This window comes from Taeniopygia guttata, chromosome 15, assembly GCF_048771995.1.
Source record: "Taeniopygia guttata chromosome 15, bTaeGut7.mat, whole genome shotgun sequence".
Classification (NCBI taxonomy): domain Eukaryota; kingdom Metazoa; phylum Chordata; class Aves; order Passeriformes; family Estrildidae; genus Taeniopygia; species Taeniopygia guttata.
Genome location: NC_133040.1, coordinates 3,594,422 through 3,609,768, shown reverse-complemented (window position 1 = coordinate 3,609,768; position 15,347 = coordinate 3,594,422). Strand labels below are relative to the sequence as shown.

The following is a 15,347-nucleotide window of genomic DNA, read 5'->3' as shown; positions in this document are numbered from 1 at the left end:
TTCCCACAGTGCTCCAGCCAAGTTGACATGGCAGTAAATGCAGTTGCTCAGCCCAAATGTCCACTTCTTAATCTGATGAGAGATACACCAAAAAATATCAGTGTGGGAACTGCCGAGGATCCAGGAAACATGACTCTTGTAGCTCTTTTCCTTACAAAATTACTACCAAGTCAGAGAATGTTCCCAGAACTGAACAGCACATGTCCTGTTGTTGAGCTGAGATTACGGAATTGTATTTCCATTAAACAGAGACCGTGAGGTCAGCTGTGAGCAATCTTCAGTGCTGCATTTTTCACTCTCTAGGCACAAACATGCCCGGTTTCCCCTGCTAGCACAAGTCAGACATCATTATTTCCTGTGTTAAGTCATGCTTTAATGGGAATTATCGTTAGGGGGGCAGGGAAATATCTCCTCCCTCATCCCAGCCAATACTTATGAATAGTCAAAAACCTCCAAGAAATTAATTCCAGCTTTTACTCCAAATACAGGTGTCAGAAAATAATATCCTTACTGAGATCTAAGTACAACACAAATGTAAGTAAAGACTTTCATTGCATGCTTCACCATCCATGCCAAAGATTCCACCTGACATCCCCCTTGCTGGTCTCCCTCAGCAAAAGGTAAAACATTATTTGGAGGGACTGTTAAAATTTTCTCAAAATCCATCACTGGCTGTACAATGACAACATCAGGATGTGCATCCCCAGGTGGAGCAACATGAACCACTAGCGCTGACTGGTCACAGAGCAGATCTAAAGTCATTAGAAACGTGTCCTTTCCTGGGTCTGTATGTTTCCTCCACCAACATGTGACAAGCATGTGCCACAAGTTGGGTTGTATTTTTACCTCTGCATAAATAAAGTGCCTACTGTGCTCTGTTCATTTTGTAGCCTGGTATGCAATTTTTATTTTCAGCTTCCTACTGTGTCCTTTGGGAGTCTGGAAGTGAATGTAAATCAAGAAAGCAGTTTCTATTGTGTCTCAGGGCTGGAATTAAGCTGTCACAGAACCAGTTAGGGTTGCACCCACAAGAAATGGTTGTGTCTAAGATGCTCGGTGTTAAAAACAACAACAACAAAAAAAAATTCATTGTTTCTAAAGCTTTGCCTATGGCTTCTGCACTGCATTGAAAGTGTTGGTGGGGTGGGAAGGCTGGGCTGTCCCATGAGTGATACTATCCTCTAGGCATCCTGCTTTTAAAACCAACCTGCTCACAGCCAGGTGCTGTTCATAACTGAATTATTCACACATTGATATTTCTTACTTAAAATTGCCAGTCCCTAACCCTCCCATGAGAGCTGGAGGAGTAGGGGCAGGTTAAAACCCCAGCTGCCAAGGCAACTTGTCAGTGTTGTGAGCTCAAGCTCTGTCCTTCCCAAAGCCTTGAATTCCTGTTTCCTCATCATCTACCTGTTCTTTGACTCAGATTCTCCCTGACTTACGAACACCTGCTTGCTGCTAGAAATACACAGGCCTTCTTCTTATGCTGTGCCCTGTGGCTGAGACACTTTGATCTACCCTTGTCTTTCACATAAGGTGTAACAAGAAGTTACCACCCCCATCTGCAGATGGGAAACAGGGCTGGGAACTGGAAATGAAGTTAGACAGTGAGTTAACATCAACAAAATGTTGAACTTCAGGGCTTCCTGTCTCCACACAATCCACGTTCAGAGTATTCCTGACTCCACACAATCTGCGTCCAGAGTACTTGCTCAAGGCATCTTTCCCTCTTGTTGAAGAGTCATTTACCAGTTACAGACCAAGTCCCTCAAAGGGCAGCTTAACCCACTGACCACACACAAGACCCTCAGAGTTGATGGATTAACTGTCCTCCTGTGCCCTGTCATTTCAGACTGGCTGCCAAACAGGAGTGATCCAAGCTCATTTCATAATACCAGAGAAGAAAAGCATTGTTATTTGCACTCTGTGTCAGAGAAGAGGAATAAAGCTACACTGGCCTGTGAGGCATGTTTAGAACTTACCTGTGCACTTTCCAGAGAGTGGCTTGAAACTGCAGAGCAATGGCAGCACTTTCATTGCAGTGTGTGCCCTCTGTGCTGTGCCACATGAACATCATGCAAGGGGATTTTGCTCTTTCTTCAGGTGAATGCAAGGAAAAAAATTTCAGTCAGAGCTTTAGGCTTCAGGCAATAGCAGTAAATCACAGCATGCAACTCCCACATTCGAGGTTCAACTTCACGTTTGTTGAAAGGATCTGCTACAGCAAAATGAACAAACTTGGTTTCTGGCATAAGATGTAGGACGTGACTTTGCAATGCAGATTGAAAGCACCACACCAAGGCATTATCACAGACAATTCTGGCAGCAAAGATGAGAAACAATCAAGCAATAAATCCAATACTTATCAACACAGTTCATAAGAATCAAGAAATTACCTGAAGTGTATGACTCACTGCACACTACATATGCCTTTGCTATTTACCAGTGTGGCTTATTCTGCCAAAGGGTAATGGCATCCCTATGCTTCAGAGCTTGGTTTCAATTGATATTGCTGGCAATAGGAACAAATGGGGGGGACAAAGGCAATCTATGAGGTTTCACTGTCACTCTTGGTCACTGTTGTGTATAATACCCCAGCATGACTGAACGTCATTTTAAAAAATAATAGTAATTCTTAAGAGGCTGATGTTCACTACTAAGTTTTCTGTTCTACCAAAGTTTCAAGCAGCTGCCCAGCTCAAGGTCTAATCAGCAAGGTAGGAGCATCGGGATGGCACACGTGGATCTGATTCTCTGCCGGTACAGAGAATGTCAGAGGCAAGCTGTCAGCACCAGAAGGTACATCTCACTCACACAGAGTGACAGAGAGCAGCTGCTCTCAGCTGCAGCGGAGCCTCAGCGGGGCCAGTGTGCAGTGGTCATTAGTCTCCCTCCGCAGGGTCTGCCTAGCTGTTCAATTGCTGCAAATTAGGAAAGGATGCAGTTTACTTATAGAATAGGAGTTGACACCAGCAGCTGCTTTATCGAGAGCAAAGGCTTGTGATTTCTTTGACAATAAGGAGCATTTTTCTATTGTATGTCTTTTTCTTAAAGCAAGTGATGTCAATAAAGAACTGCACACAAAATGGAGTTTACAGTGCTTAGTACACTAAGTGTTCCCTAATGGGTTTTAGAGGACTCCTGCAGCTGGGGAAGCACGATTCAGACTTTCACTCCCCCTGGATTCCTCCCTGCCTGGTGAGAGGCTAATCTCCTAAGGATTCTCCTCAACAAGAGCTACTCCAGGAACCTTTCTACAGCACCTAAGCCACTCCCGTTTTCACTGACCGATTCCTTTTTCAGTAACTTTGAGAAAAAAAGAAAGGAGCTTTTCACGTAAGAGCGCCCTCATTTTATTAAACCGCGGTTTTAGCAGCAGCACGCTCTGGCAGCACTAAATGAACAGAAGCCGTATTATCATCCGTGACACCCCCCTGCAGCCTCCAAGGAAAAGACCGCACAGCACAATACGATCACCTGAGCTAACTTTAGTCTATTTTTCACCAGACTATTCAGTCTCCGTAGAGACTGTCAAAAATTGCCAATGCCGACTATATTTCAAGTCGTCATGGCGGGGTATTGGGAAAAGTTTTCAATTAGCAATAATCGCGCCTCGGATTAACCTCATTGGCTACGATACTGCCACTGCGCAAAGCTGACTGGGCTAACCCGCCGCTGCCACCACTCGCCCCGGGGCTGCCGCCAAGCTCACGGCGAGTCCCCCCGCTCGCCCGCTCCCGCCTGCACCTTCCCAGCTGTGCCCCCCGCCTGCCCCGCGTCCTCCGCGCCCCGCCGGGACCGGGGCGCTCCGTTCTGCCCTCCGTTCTGGGCCCCCGTTACACCCGCGAAGGCTGCTGGGAGGGAATATGCAAAGTATGCGTGACGTCACGGCGGGCAGCCCCGCGCGGAACGGGGCCCCCTCCGCCCATCCCCGCCGTACCGAGCCCCAGCACCGCGGGCCGTGAGCCCCCGCCAGCCCCGAGCGGCCACAGCGCCGGGGAGCCGCACCCAGCACGGGTCCTTGCCGAGCATCCCCACCGCCTGCCCCAGCAGGAGACACGGCTTAATAAACTGAGCGCGCTTTACATCAAGAGTTCTCTGCTTGTTTCAAAGGTGCTGACTGAGGAACGATCAATGAAACTAGACTTGGAGTAACCAAAGTGCTGAGCAATCCGCATTTTTAAGACCGAGATCCTCAACTCCATGCCTATTTAATTAACTTCGCGTGTCTATCTTTCACCACACATAATCCGCCTCCGAAGAGGCTCACAAAAATTGCCATTGCCGACTATATTTCAAGTCGTCAAGGCGGGGTATTGGGAAAAGTTTTCAATTAGCAATAATCGCGCCTCGGAACACCCTCATCGGCTACGATACTGCCACTGCGCAAGGCTGCCCCGGCCCCGCGCCCCGCCGACCCCACGGCCGCCGCGCCCCCGCCGCGCTCACAGCGGGTGCGGCCGGTCCCGCCGCCCCCCGCCCGCCGCCCCCGCCCGCGGCCCGCGCCGCCCTGCGCTGCCCGGGGATGCACCGGGAGGCCACGGAGGGACGGAGCGGGAGCCGGCGGCACCGCCGGGACCCGCGGAGGTTGCCGGGAGGGCACTATGGTAATGAGCGCTGCTCGAGCCGGGGGCACTGGCCACAAATCGCTTTTCCAGCCCGGGAGGGAGCGCACGGAACGAGGCGGGGCACGCTCGAGGGAGAAACGGCGTCTGCAGGGTGCCACCAAAGCAAAGTCATCACCCAACAGTTTAAGACACGTTTAAACTCCTAAAGTGTAAATAACTCAAAGTCGTTTAGACTTACGACGCTGCCCAAAACAAGGCTGCACTCCACACCTAAGCCCAGGGCAGAGGAACAGACAGGGTGGCACTGCACACCAAGCGAGCAGGATGCGCTTCTTCCTTGTGATCACAGAATTACACATTGCTACACAGACACTCAGGCTCACCTGGTCTTTGAAATAACTGTAAGAGGAAAAAAAAAAAAAAGGATTAAAACTTTCTGCAATGTTTTGATCTGTTTAGCAAGAGCTCTTTGGTGAATGCATTCAAAAAGCAACCCAAATCTTTAGAAAGAGCCCTTTGTCTCTAAGACTGCTGGGCATCCAGTGCATCAGGCTGCTACCATACAGCAGTCCGATCTTCCCTATATTGTTTGTTCCTCAGAAATATTAGCCTCATTTGAAAAAAAAAAAAAAAACCAAAAAAAAAACCCCACAAACAAACAAAAACCCAAAGCAATCACAAACACAAAACAAAAAAGAAGGAAAAAAAAAAAACCACAAAACCAAATGCAAACTCCTTATTGCCAGGCAAATGAAACAAATTATCAGGTGATTATTGAGACTGAAACCTGCACCAAGCAGAGAGGCAAAAACACGGATTCCTGCCAGGATGCACAGTTAGCAGCAGACACGTTGGCACTGCCCTATTTCCCAGGCTACACGTGTCTTTAACAACCCTCAGTGGACTTTTCTTCCATCATTTATTTAGTCACATTTTAAGCCTAAAACATATTATTATCAGTTAAAAGAAAACACATCTTTTATAAGGACAAGCATCTACAATGCATTTTATCAAAGCTATCACACGCATTTGTATCAAATGAATTGGGATTTTAACCTCACACGTTTCTTTGAGAGCTGCTATGAAGCCCTCAGCGTTTCCAAACTGTCTCAGGTGTTGGGATGCTGGGATCACCTTTCGCTGCTCCTCTGCCCTCCTTTGACGCATGGGAGTTGTAGTCTCTGTTCTTTTTTCCCGTGAACTACATTTCCCAGAGGGCTCCGGTTCCGGTAGGCCGGCCTGTCCTTCCGCGGCCGGGCGGCACCATGAGCGGTGAGTGCTCGGCGTTATCCCGGGTCGCGCTGCTTCCCGCAGCCGGGCCCGGTTCGGCCGGCACCCGTCCCGCCTTAGCACAGCACCGGAGACGCGCGGGGTCCCTTTGGACTGCTGGCCTGTAGCCGCTTGTAAGATTCTGTTTGTCTTCTGCCTTAACCTTGCCTGATCTTTTCCTGTGGAGCATCTTGGGTGTGTGCTAAAAACAAACTCTAGCCTCAGATCTCCGTAGGTTTCTTTGAAGAGTTTCAGTTGTTATGTAAAGTAGGTGTTTTGGTTGTTGGTTTTCTTTCATTTTAAAAGCAGCTTCGTATTTGACAAGAAACATTCCATCCTTTAACGTTTTCTCTTCCATAGTCTTTACCTGGTTCACAGCAGCTTTCAAATGTATCTATATGTATCTGTAATTTTTCCTTTCTCTCTCTTGTGGGCCAACCCCTATTACATTTCTATTTCATTTTGCCTCTGAACATTTGCTTCTGAGAGATCTTTTGATGATAAGGAGCAAGAATGAAGAGTTTTCATCAGTTAAAGCAATTTAATTACCATCAAGCTGGCTTAAGTGCCTTTGGGGAGCGTTATGACACAAGTTACTCTCAAAGCAAATTAGTTTATTGGGACACTTTGTCCCTTCTAATTAATTCATATGGGAAATTAAACCTCTTTAGAGGGAATGCCCAACACAACTCCTGCTAAACAGCAAAACAAAGCAAAAATCATTGCAAACAGAATCACTGCTTAGATACAAAAAGCAATTCAGACTATGGAGTCTGTCCAATCATCCCTGCATTTTAACTGATGATGATTACAAAAAGCTTTAAGAACTGAAGACTAACTGAGCCAAATCTACCCTTTGCTACTGGCAACAATTTAGTATCACCATGCTTGGAGCTCAACACCTAAACTTCAGATGTATCTAATCCCTCAGTTACCCACCAGTACTAGGTCTTGCAGTAAATGGAGCAATACTTAAATACATCTGAAGTTTAGGTGTTCAGGAGATCGTCCCCTTTTATCAGTAAATAAAATTCTTCCTCTGTCTTCCACATCTTGTACAAGGCCCAGAAAAAATAGTTTTAAAACAGTGAAACAGAGAAAGAACTGCAGACTGCTGGAATGCCCAAACAAAATCAAAGTCCAAATCCATCCACTCATCTCAACAGGTCCCGCACACAATTCCAGACTACTTAATCAGCAAAGCCATCCATCCTGCCTGTCCCCAGCAGGGCATGTCATTCCTCCCTTAAAGCAGGGTGTCCCTCCCATTCCTACCTGCCAGGCTGTTCCTTCTGCCCCAAACACTTTGGATGATCCCTTCTCTCTCAGAAGGCCCCTGCCAGCAAAGCAGTGTCTGTCCAGCTTCCCACTGACTCTGGGGAGGTGGCACCCACAGAAGAGGAGGTGCCAGAGGCATTTAGACAGTGCCCTAATCATCTTCAGTCCCATTCAAGGCCTGTTCTGCACCAGGTCTTTGTAAAAAACAAAAACAAAAATCCAACCAAAACACCCACACAGGAGTAACTCCAGTCAAGGCCTTTGTTCAGGAAAAAAAAAACAAAAACATTTCAAGGCTGTTTTTCTCTCCCTTCCTACAACATGTGTAAGAATGGGGTAAATATAAAAGATTTATTTGGAGCAGGCAGAATTAAAAATGCAGAACAAGGGTCTCTTCTGGGGAGGAACCAGCCAGTGTCTCTGGGGTGAGGTGCTTGGCTTTCCTGCCATTTCCTCTCTGGCTTGCTGCATATACCTGGCAAAGACTTTGCATGCACAGGCCTTTCTGGGCTCTTTGCAAGTCCTCTCAGGCAGCCAGCCTCCACACCAGGGTAGAACAGCAGCAACCCTGCAAGTCAGAGTTGTTAACTTTGTGCTCAGTGTTCCCCTCTTCCAAAAGAACATACTTAGATGGTGGGCTTTAGTTCATGTTTCCAAAATAATTGGTTTCTTTACTAAAAAGAGAGCAAAGAACACTTAACAGCGTAATGTCCCAGAGAATCACAAGCAAATGGCATTAAGGACGTGCTTTTTGCTTCCTTTTACCTATCATGTGTTCTGTTCTTGCCTTTTAGCTGAACATGTTCTCTGCCAGGAAGTGGTCTGGCGTTTTCAGGGCTGTCAGACTGCATCATTTCAGATCCCGTTCTATATCCAGAGCCTCTCCAAACCTGACTTTCGTGCCAGCCTGTCTTCCCCCAGATCCCGCGGAAGTGGAGGAGCTGCAGCACTTTGTTTCTAACTCCAAGAGGCTGTTTGTAATGACTGGAGCTGGAATCTCCACAGAGTCAGGGATCCCCGATTACCGCTCCGAGGGCGTTGGGCTCTACGCCAGGACAGACAGACGGCCGATCCAGCACGCTGAGTTCGTCCGCAGCGCCAGTGCCCGGCAGCGCTACTGGGCAAGGAACTTCGTGGGCTGGCCCCAGTTCTCCTCCCACCAGCCAAACAAGGCACACCTGGTACTGAGAGACTGGGAGAAGCTGGGCAAGCTGCACTGGCTGGTGACCCAGAACGTGGATGCCCTTCACACCAAAGCTGGGAGCCAGCGCGTGACGGAGCTGCACGGCTGCATACACAGGTACAGCTGCTGGCACAGGGCGGTTGTCAGTGGTGACTGACAGGCAGCTGCAGTGTCAGCTGCTGAGAAAGGAGCTAAAATGTCCACACTGCATTCCTGGAGATGACAGGCACACAGGTGGTATTGGGCCGGGGTAGAGAAAAAGATCACAAGCCAGTGTTGTTCACAGCATGGTATTTAAGAAACATGACCAGCACTCCATTTTTTGGAGCATTATTTGGATCCATTTCCTTGAAACCTGCATCCATTTCCCCTTTCCTTGGTACAGTAAATGTCCTCTTAGAAAAGAGAATGAGGGGACCATAGGATATGTGTATTAGAGAAGGGCCATTACAGCCTGTCTGGGATCACCTAAAATTTCTAGATGAAAAAGCACAGCATGACCTGGGAGAGAGGATGCATGGCAGGGTTGAAAGCACTTCCTCTAGAGCATTCCTACAAAGCAACAGAGTAGAAAGACATCTCCTTGACCTGTACTATTTGGTAAATAAATGTGGAAAATCATGACAGGCCTCCTAAGGAACAAGTTAGAGTCTACAGATCTTCAGCTGATATGAAACTCTCCATTAAGACTTTGCTCTGAATTTCAGAGTTTTCTGCTTGGCCTGTGGAGACCGAATCTTGCGTTCTGAGCTCCAGGAGCACTTTGAAGCTCTGAATCCTACTTGGAAAGCTGAAGCGTTTGGTGTGGCTCCGGATGGGGATGTCTTCCTGACGGACGAGCAGGTGCGCAATTTCCAAGTCCCGGCCTGCCGTAAATGTGGTGGAATCCTGAAGCCGGATGTGACCTTCTTTGGAGACACAGTAAGCCAGGAAAAAGTCCATTTTGTACACCAGCGCCTGGCAGAATCGGACTCCATGCTGATAGCAGGATCCTCTATGCAGGTAAGTAGGTCTGCCTCCCAAACTGCATTCCTACTTTGCTGCTACTCTGCCTGAAAGGATCCTTGGTGCCACAGCTTAGGACTACAAATGGCTTGTGGATCAGATCAGCCTTTGCAGAGCTTCTTTGTATTTTATTTTTACCTTGGTTGGAATCTGGCTTTATGGGTGACCTGTTTGGGCTTCCCTGTCACTCTCTTGCCAGTCTACTTCATGTTGCTGTAAATACCTCCATTCAGACCTCTCTCTGCTGCCTCCTCCATCAGGTCACAATTGTCCATAAAGACAAGATACATGACACAATTCATTTGTCACATTTTTTGACCTGAAATTTTTAGCCTTTGGTAGCTTTTTAGGCCTCATGGCACACTGTGTAAAATACCAGGTTTTAGGACCTCTCATTCTTTATTCATTTCTCAATAAGAGAGCTGAAATATCCCTGCTGCTTGGTATTGTCCTTTGTATCACATGTGTTTTCTCCACTAGCCTCTTATCTATAAGGTAAGGTAGCTAAACAACAGGAGTTTCTAAACCCATAGAAGCTTTTGTAATGGTGTTTATGTAAGATAATTTTTTTCTAGGAACAAGTTCTATTACATAAAAAAAACCTTACTCTTAACACCTCCCAGAAGGAGATAAAACCAAGGCTGCCTGATTGTGATTCTCTTGGCTTCAGGATACTGGATACAAATTCCTTGAGCTTGCACTTCCTAAGCTTATAATCCTCTGTACAGAAATGATTGAAATGCCTTAAGTTTGTTCTTGTACTACCTAAGCTAGGCCATGCAGGAACCATCAAAGTGCAGCATTTAAGTACCTGTGATAACTAATAAAAACTGCTGCAGAGATTTACTAAAAGACAAGGACATTTCCCTTCAATCTGCTCTGAAGTTTCAGTTTCTATGAAACTGCAAATCCTTCACTGAGAGAGGTTAAAAATTGTTCTATTCTGTGTACTCCTACTTGAGCTCAGTACAGCTGCCTAACATAATATGTATGTACAGCCCTTTTCCCATTGCCAACAACAACTATTTTATTTTATTTCTCTAACTCTTCTTTTGCCTAATTTGCCTGTAATTTTGTTTTGCAGGTGTACTCTGGTTACAGGTTTGCTCTTGCTGCTCGGGAAAAGAAGCTGCCAATTGCAGTCCTTAACATTGGGCCCACCAGGTTAGATCATTTTGCATCCTTAAAGCTGAATTCCCGCTGTGGAGAGCTGCTGCCTTTGATTGTTTGCAAGTGACCCAACCAGCTGAGCTTCAGTAGCTATCAGGATTAAAGTTATTTTTACAAGGTGAGTACCTTCCCTGGTCAGTCACCTTTCAGGGTAAGAATATGGGTTCTTAACAAATGCTGAGACTGAGATGTACTCGCTGCACCAAAAAGTGGATGTAAATTTTAATCTGTAATTGGTCTGCTCTGATGGGCCATGATGCTGTTTCCCATCATCATAAACAAAAAACACAGTAAGTGCTAGCACTCCCAGGGAATTGGGTAGGAGTATCCAGAAGACTCAGTAGTGTAGAATTTAAATCTGTTTGTTACTATCAGGAAACTACAGGGGATCACCTGTAGTTCCAGAGAACCTGATTACAACCGTTGCCTTTGCAACTGACAATTCAAAAGCTGTTCCTGATTGAATTGGTCCAGCTAATCCAAATCAAACACTGCTGTTTAAAATCATAAATTCAGTCGGTAAAGCTTCTTTCTTCCTCAACTGCAGGACTGATCTCAGAAAGGGGAAAACTCCAATCCAAGAGGCAGCTGTGAGACGCAGTGCACAGCCGCTGAGGGCACCAGGAGAGGGCAGCAAGCCTCACACGTGTCAGCCTCACCAGTTCTCTCCACCGAAACCATCTCCACGTATCGGGAAACCGAATGAGGATGAAAAAAAAGTACTTTTCTGCCTTCCCTTTCCGTTGTAAACAGTGCCTTTTCATTCAGTGGGACAGGATAATTGAACTACCATGTCTGAGGAAAAAATACCTATCTTATAATTATCCTAGGAGAAGGAGGGCACAGGGATTTTGACCAGGTAATTTGAGGCTGTAGCACAGGAGGGCGATGTGGGACTGCTGGGGGATCCAGTGTCACTGGTGGGATACTGTAGAGCGTGCAAAGAGGAAAAAGAGGCAAGAGGAACTGCAGTGGTCACTTTCAAAAAAAGAAGGTTCAAAACAGAAGCTGAACAAGAGCACTGCTTTGTAACAGATTATTTGGAAGCACAAGCTATAGGGCTGACATCTTCCAGCAAGGAGGGGAAGTCAGCATTTCTTTCAACTGTTGTTTGACAGGGTAAAATGCTTCTATCCAACCCCTTTAAAAATGAAATATTGTTGAAATCCCAGAGGAGTTACTTGAAGCTAATCTGACCAGCACTACTTTCAGTGAGGCCACTACATTTTCCAGAATGCATTTTTGAAGGCATTATTTAATTAATTAATAGCTGCAATTAAAATTGTTTAGAAGATTGAGACTATTTGCATTGTAATTTTCTCTCCCTCTCATGATTTAAGTACATTCTCAATAGCCAGTTTAGATTCTTTGGTTTTCCATCGCAAAAATGCAGGTTGTAATTACTAGCAGCTGATGAATTAAGAGAGAAATACAATTAAATCTGTACAATAGGTCTCCCTCAGGAGATAATCTCTGTTGAAAGGTGCAATTTCCACACTCCTAACAGGAAGTCCATCACTACTGGGTAGTGATTTTTTGTTGATCCTTAGGATGGTATTGTAAGCTCTGTCAAACTGTTTCCAGAGTAAAATACAGAACCTGGCACAAACTAGAACACTAACTTTTTGACCTGACCTTCTTCATGAAACTACCACTCCCCCTCTTCTAGCTCTGAAGGATTTAATTGTTGGGGTTTTCCAAGTGCCCCCTCCTACTCCAAGTAACATGTCCTGGACTAATATTTTGACACGAACTGTAACAAGCAGTTGGAAACAAGGATGCCAGAGTCATCTGCTAAAAGGTCAAGTAGCAAAGCAAGGTCAACTGACCACAGGATGCAAAGTTAATTTTTGCTTTGTTGTCGATTCAAATCCATGCCAGGAGAGAGCAAATAAAGCACAGAATCTAAGGCATACATAAGGCATCCAATTTCTGCAGAAGGTAGAGGGCATTAAGATGCATAAGACATTTCAAGATTTGGCTGTATTGTGTTAGAGGAGACAGCTTCACTTTGAAGCCAAGCAAGAACAGTTCAGGACTCCCACCTACATTCTGCTCTCATTGAATGGTGACTCCACTTTCCAATGACTCAGGTTTCTGCTGCTTGGCAGTGAGCAGAGTTCACAGATCTCTCTCCATCTTAAGCTGTTGTGTCTGCAGTACAGCTGTCCCACCAACCAAAGCTATTGCAGAAATCATGCCTAAAGCGCAGCAGAATCTCCACATACACCATGTTTTCATGTAGGGGCTTTTCCTGTAAGAAAAGATGTTGGTGCCTCCTTAGCAGAGGAGCTGGGGCTGAGGTTCTCACTATCCACATCAAAGTTCTGTGACAGGTAACTAAACCTCCCACATCTACCCCTGCCTCCTCCAGTTCTGCAGCTGAGCCTGTGGGAGAGGAGTCAGGATGTCTCTTCAGGATCAGTCTCAGATGAGTCATTACTCCAATTCCCCATTGATTGGTACTTTTAAGTCACCAGGACAATGATTTAGAATAAATGAACATAACAGTAAATTTCCTGTGCCTGGTTTATTACTATATGGTAATGAGCATATCTACAACAACAATGAGGCTGAGATGAAGAAGTTCCTTCTTTTTTCTGCTAAGTTGATCCAGCACTACTAAAATTGACCTCTTTTAGAACAGGATCAGAGCACTTCTTAACATAGTCACCTTAACTTAAACATTAAATTTACTCACATAAGAAATGCCTGAGAGAGCCTAAAATTCCTACACCAAAAGCCAGGACATGAAATTAGCTGAATCAACAGCTTTTGCTCTTTTCTTTTTCTTACAACTGTTCCTCCTGAAGCTTGGATAGAGGAGCTGAGAGTATCTTACAATGGATTTTTCTTCTGCTCCTCTTAAAGTGGGGTTGGAGTTACGCAAAGCAAATAAAAGTTACTTCCTATTTGGCAAATCTCGTCTTTGTTTCTGGGTAAATTTTCAGAGCAAACTGTAATTGAGTCCAGCAGTCTGAGGAAGGTATTTCACATACTGAGCTCCAGTGAGGGCAGCACAGAATGCAGGTGTCCCAGAGGTTTGGTGCCTGTGGTGTAAGTGCAGCCTCCCACACTTTACAGTCGGATTGCTCCTATTGACACACCTGCTTGTTCATTACTTCTGGGAAATGACCCAAAACCCTGGGCATGGAGAACTTGGGAGGTTCAGTGGGGAGTGGAGTGAAGGTGACTAAATCTATCATATAGAGTGTGCTTCTTCCCCTGTGACTGCCTTGGATGTCACCCTTTCTCAGCTTTTGCAGCAGACAGGGAAACAGCAAAGTCAAGCCAAATGGGCTTTAAAACCACTGTTCCAGACTGTTCCTGCAATTCTGTGTGCAGCTCCTTGTCATCTTCCTTCCCATCAAGGAAAGGCACCCCAGTGCAGTTCTTCCCTTCTGCACCACTAACTAGACAATGCCAGAGAAAAAGAGAAGCTGAGCCTGAAGAGGACAAGCAACAGTGCAAGTGTCTCGAATGGGTTCCAGGCCCAAACAGAAACTCACACAGGATCGTTACCATCAGCAGAATTGTTTGCTTTCTGCATGTCTCACCTCAGCTGGAGCACTCTGTTTCATCTGTGCAATGCCCGTGTAGTTAAGAGTAATTCAGCTCTTCCTGCAGAGAATGAAAAATCTTGGCATAGAGAAAAACAATAGAGAAAAGAGACTGAGACTTCACTTCTGCAGTGAGCCCACGGAGCTGCTCTCCCTCCAGCATCCTGGGGTCTCAGAGCTCCCCCTTGCTGAGCACAGGGATACCTTGTGTTCCAGGCAATCCCTTTCTGGTTTGGAACAGAAGTACAGGCCAGCATGGTAGATCTTCAGGCGCTCCTTGAAATCCCCTGCCCTGGCAGTTCAAGCAGTCACTACCCCTGCTCCTACTCTTCCCACAATGTTCCTCAAAGCCCTAATGAGCAGCTTTGCACACCCCCTTCAGCCTCCCCACCTGTGCCCTTCATTAGGGCCTGACAACTCTGCATTATGTGGGAAGGCTCCCTATGGACAGGGAAAGTTTGGATTTGATGGTGGGTCTTCCACACCACCAAAGCAGCATGGAAATGAGAAGGGACCAAATGTAAGGGCAGGCTTATAAAATCTGTATGGAGTAAGACAGATACAGAATCAATTTATCTATCTATGGGGTTTATCTACAGAATGCTAGCATGCTCCAAATGCTGAATGCCAGAAGTATTCGCTCACCTCAGAGTATATACTGCTCACTTTAAATCTAGAGTCCTGTTACAAGCAAAATTCATACTAAGTTTCTGAAATGCTTTCCATCCACCCCAGCAATCTTCCCTACTTATGATAATACAGCTCAAAATGCAATGTTCCTTCCAGATAGTGATGATATTTTAATTTTTTTCTCTACAATGAAGTTTATCACAAAGGGATTTTAATAACATTTACTTAGGAGCTTTACTGTTCTACAAACAATAATTTCAGGGAATCTGAGCTAGTGAGTGAGAGAGACCTCATCTTGCTCCTCTAGCCCTATGAATGATTGAATGATTCATTTTGGCCATATGATAGGATCGCATCCAGGATCCTCAAGATTTCTATGGAGGGCTCCATGCACTCAATATTTCCGGAAAATTCACATACACAAACACCTGAGGAAAAATAAGCAACAAAACAGGACTCAATCTACCATAAAGTGGAATGTCTGGCTGTGACACAATCCCCTCCCCTTTTCAAGGAAAAGAAGAACTAAATGCAATTCTCTATCCTTTCTCAATATGATTCTAGTGCTCTCAAAGATACATTTCAGAAGGAAGACATTGCAAGTACCTTCCAATAACATACCAAGCCAGCTTTGTTCTTCTCCATTTGTTTCTCATTTCCCAGAGCACTCTCACATCCTTGGGG

General features: G+C 45.7%; 1 protein-coding gene and 2 non-coding genes across 4 annotated transcripts; 1 reads left to right on the top strand and 2 right to left on the bottom strand.

The window, feature by feature from the left end:
- Positions 1–3,516: 3,516 nt before the first annotated feature.
- LOC115497453 (U4 spliceosomal RNA) lies at positions 3,517–3,657 on the bottom strand. The gene has a single exon (XR_003963024.1). It is a non-coding gene; the product is annotated as a U4 spliceosomal RNA (small nuclear RNA).
- Positions 3,658–4,253: 596 nt separating this feature from the next.
- Positions 4,254–4,394, bottom strand: LOC115497454 (U4 spliceosomal RNA). Its single transcript, XR_003963025.1, has one exon. It is a non-coding gene; the product is annotated as a U4 spliceosomal RNA (small nuclear RNA).
- A 1,385-nt stretch (positions 4,395–5,779) lies between these two features.
- On the top strand, positions 5,780–13,394 carry SIRT4 (sirtuin 4). 2 transcript variants are annotated; one of them, XM_072936132.1, is made up of 5 exons: positions 5,780–5,840; positions 7,910–8,415; positions 9,006–9,300; positions 10,388–10,591; positions 11,021–11,209. In XM_072936132.1, exons 2-4 carry the CDS (start codon positions 7,916–7,918, stop codon positions 10,538–10,540), a joined length of 948 nt encoding a protein of 315 aa, XP_072792233.1. In that variant the 5' UTR covers positions 5,780–5,840; positions 7,910–7,915; the 3' UTR covers positions 10,541–10,591; positions 11,021–11,209. The 2 variants fall into 2 exon arrangements, with proteins under 2 accessions (XP_072792233.1, XP_072792234.1); XM_072936133.1 differs by having other exon boundaries at positions 5,813–5,971; positions 11,021–13,394.
- The last annotated feature ends 1,953 nt before the right edge of the window (positions 13,395–15,347 follow it).

Excerpts from the sequence above, each read along its gene's own strand:
- SIRT4 (XM_072936133.1), top strand. The coding sequence starts at position 7,916 with ATGTTCTCTGCCAGGAAGTGGTCTGGCGTTTTCAGGGCTGTCAGACTG. Across the intron at positions 8,416-9,005 it reads CTGCACGGCTGCATACACAG|AGTTTTCTGCTTGGCCTGTG; the intron begins GTACAGCTGCTG and ends TCTGAATTTCAG. Across the intron at positions 9,301-10,387 it reads TAGCAGGATCCTCTATGCAG|GTGTACTCTGGTTACAGGTT; the intron begins GTAAGTAGGTCT and ends TTTGTTTTGCAG.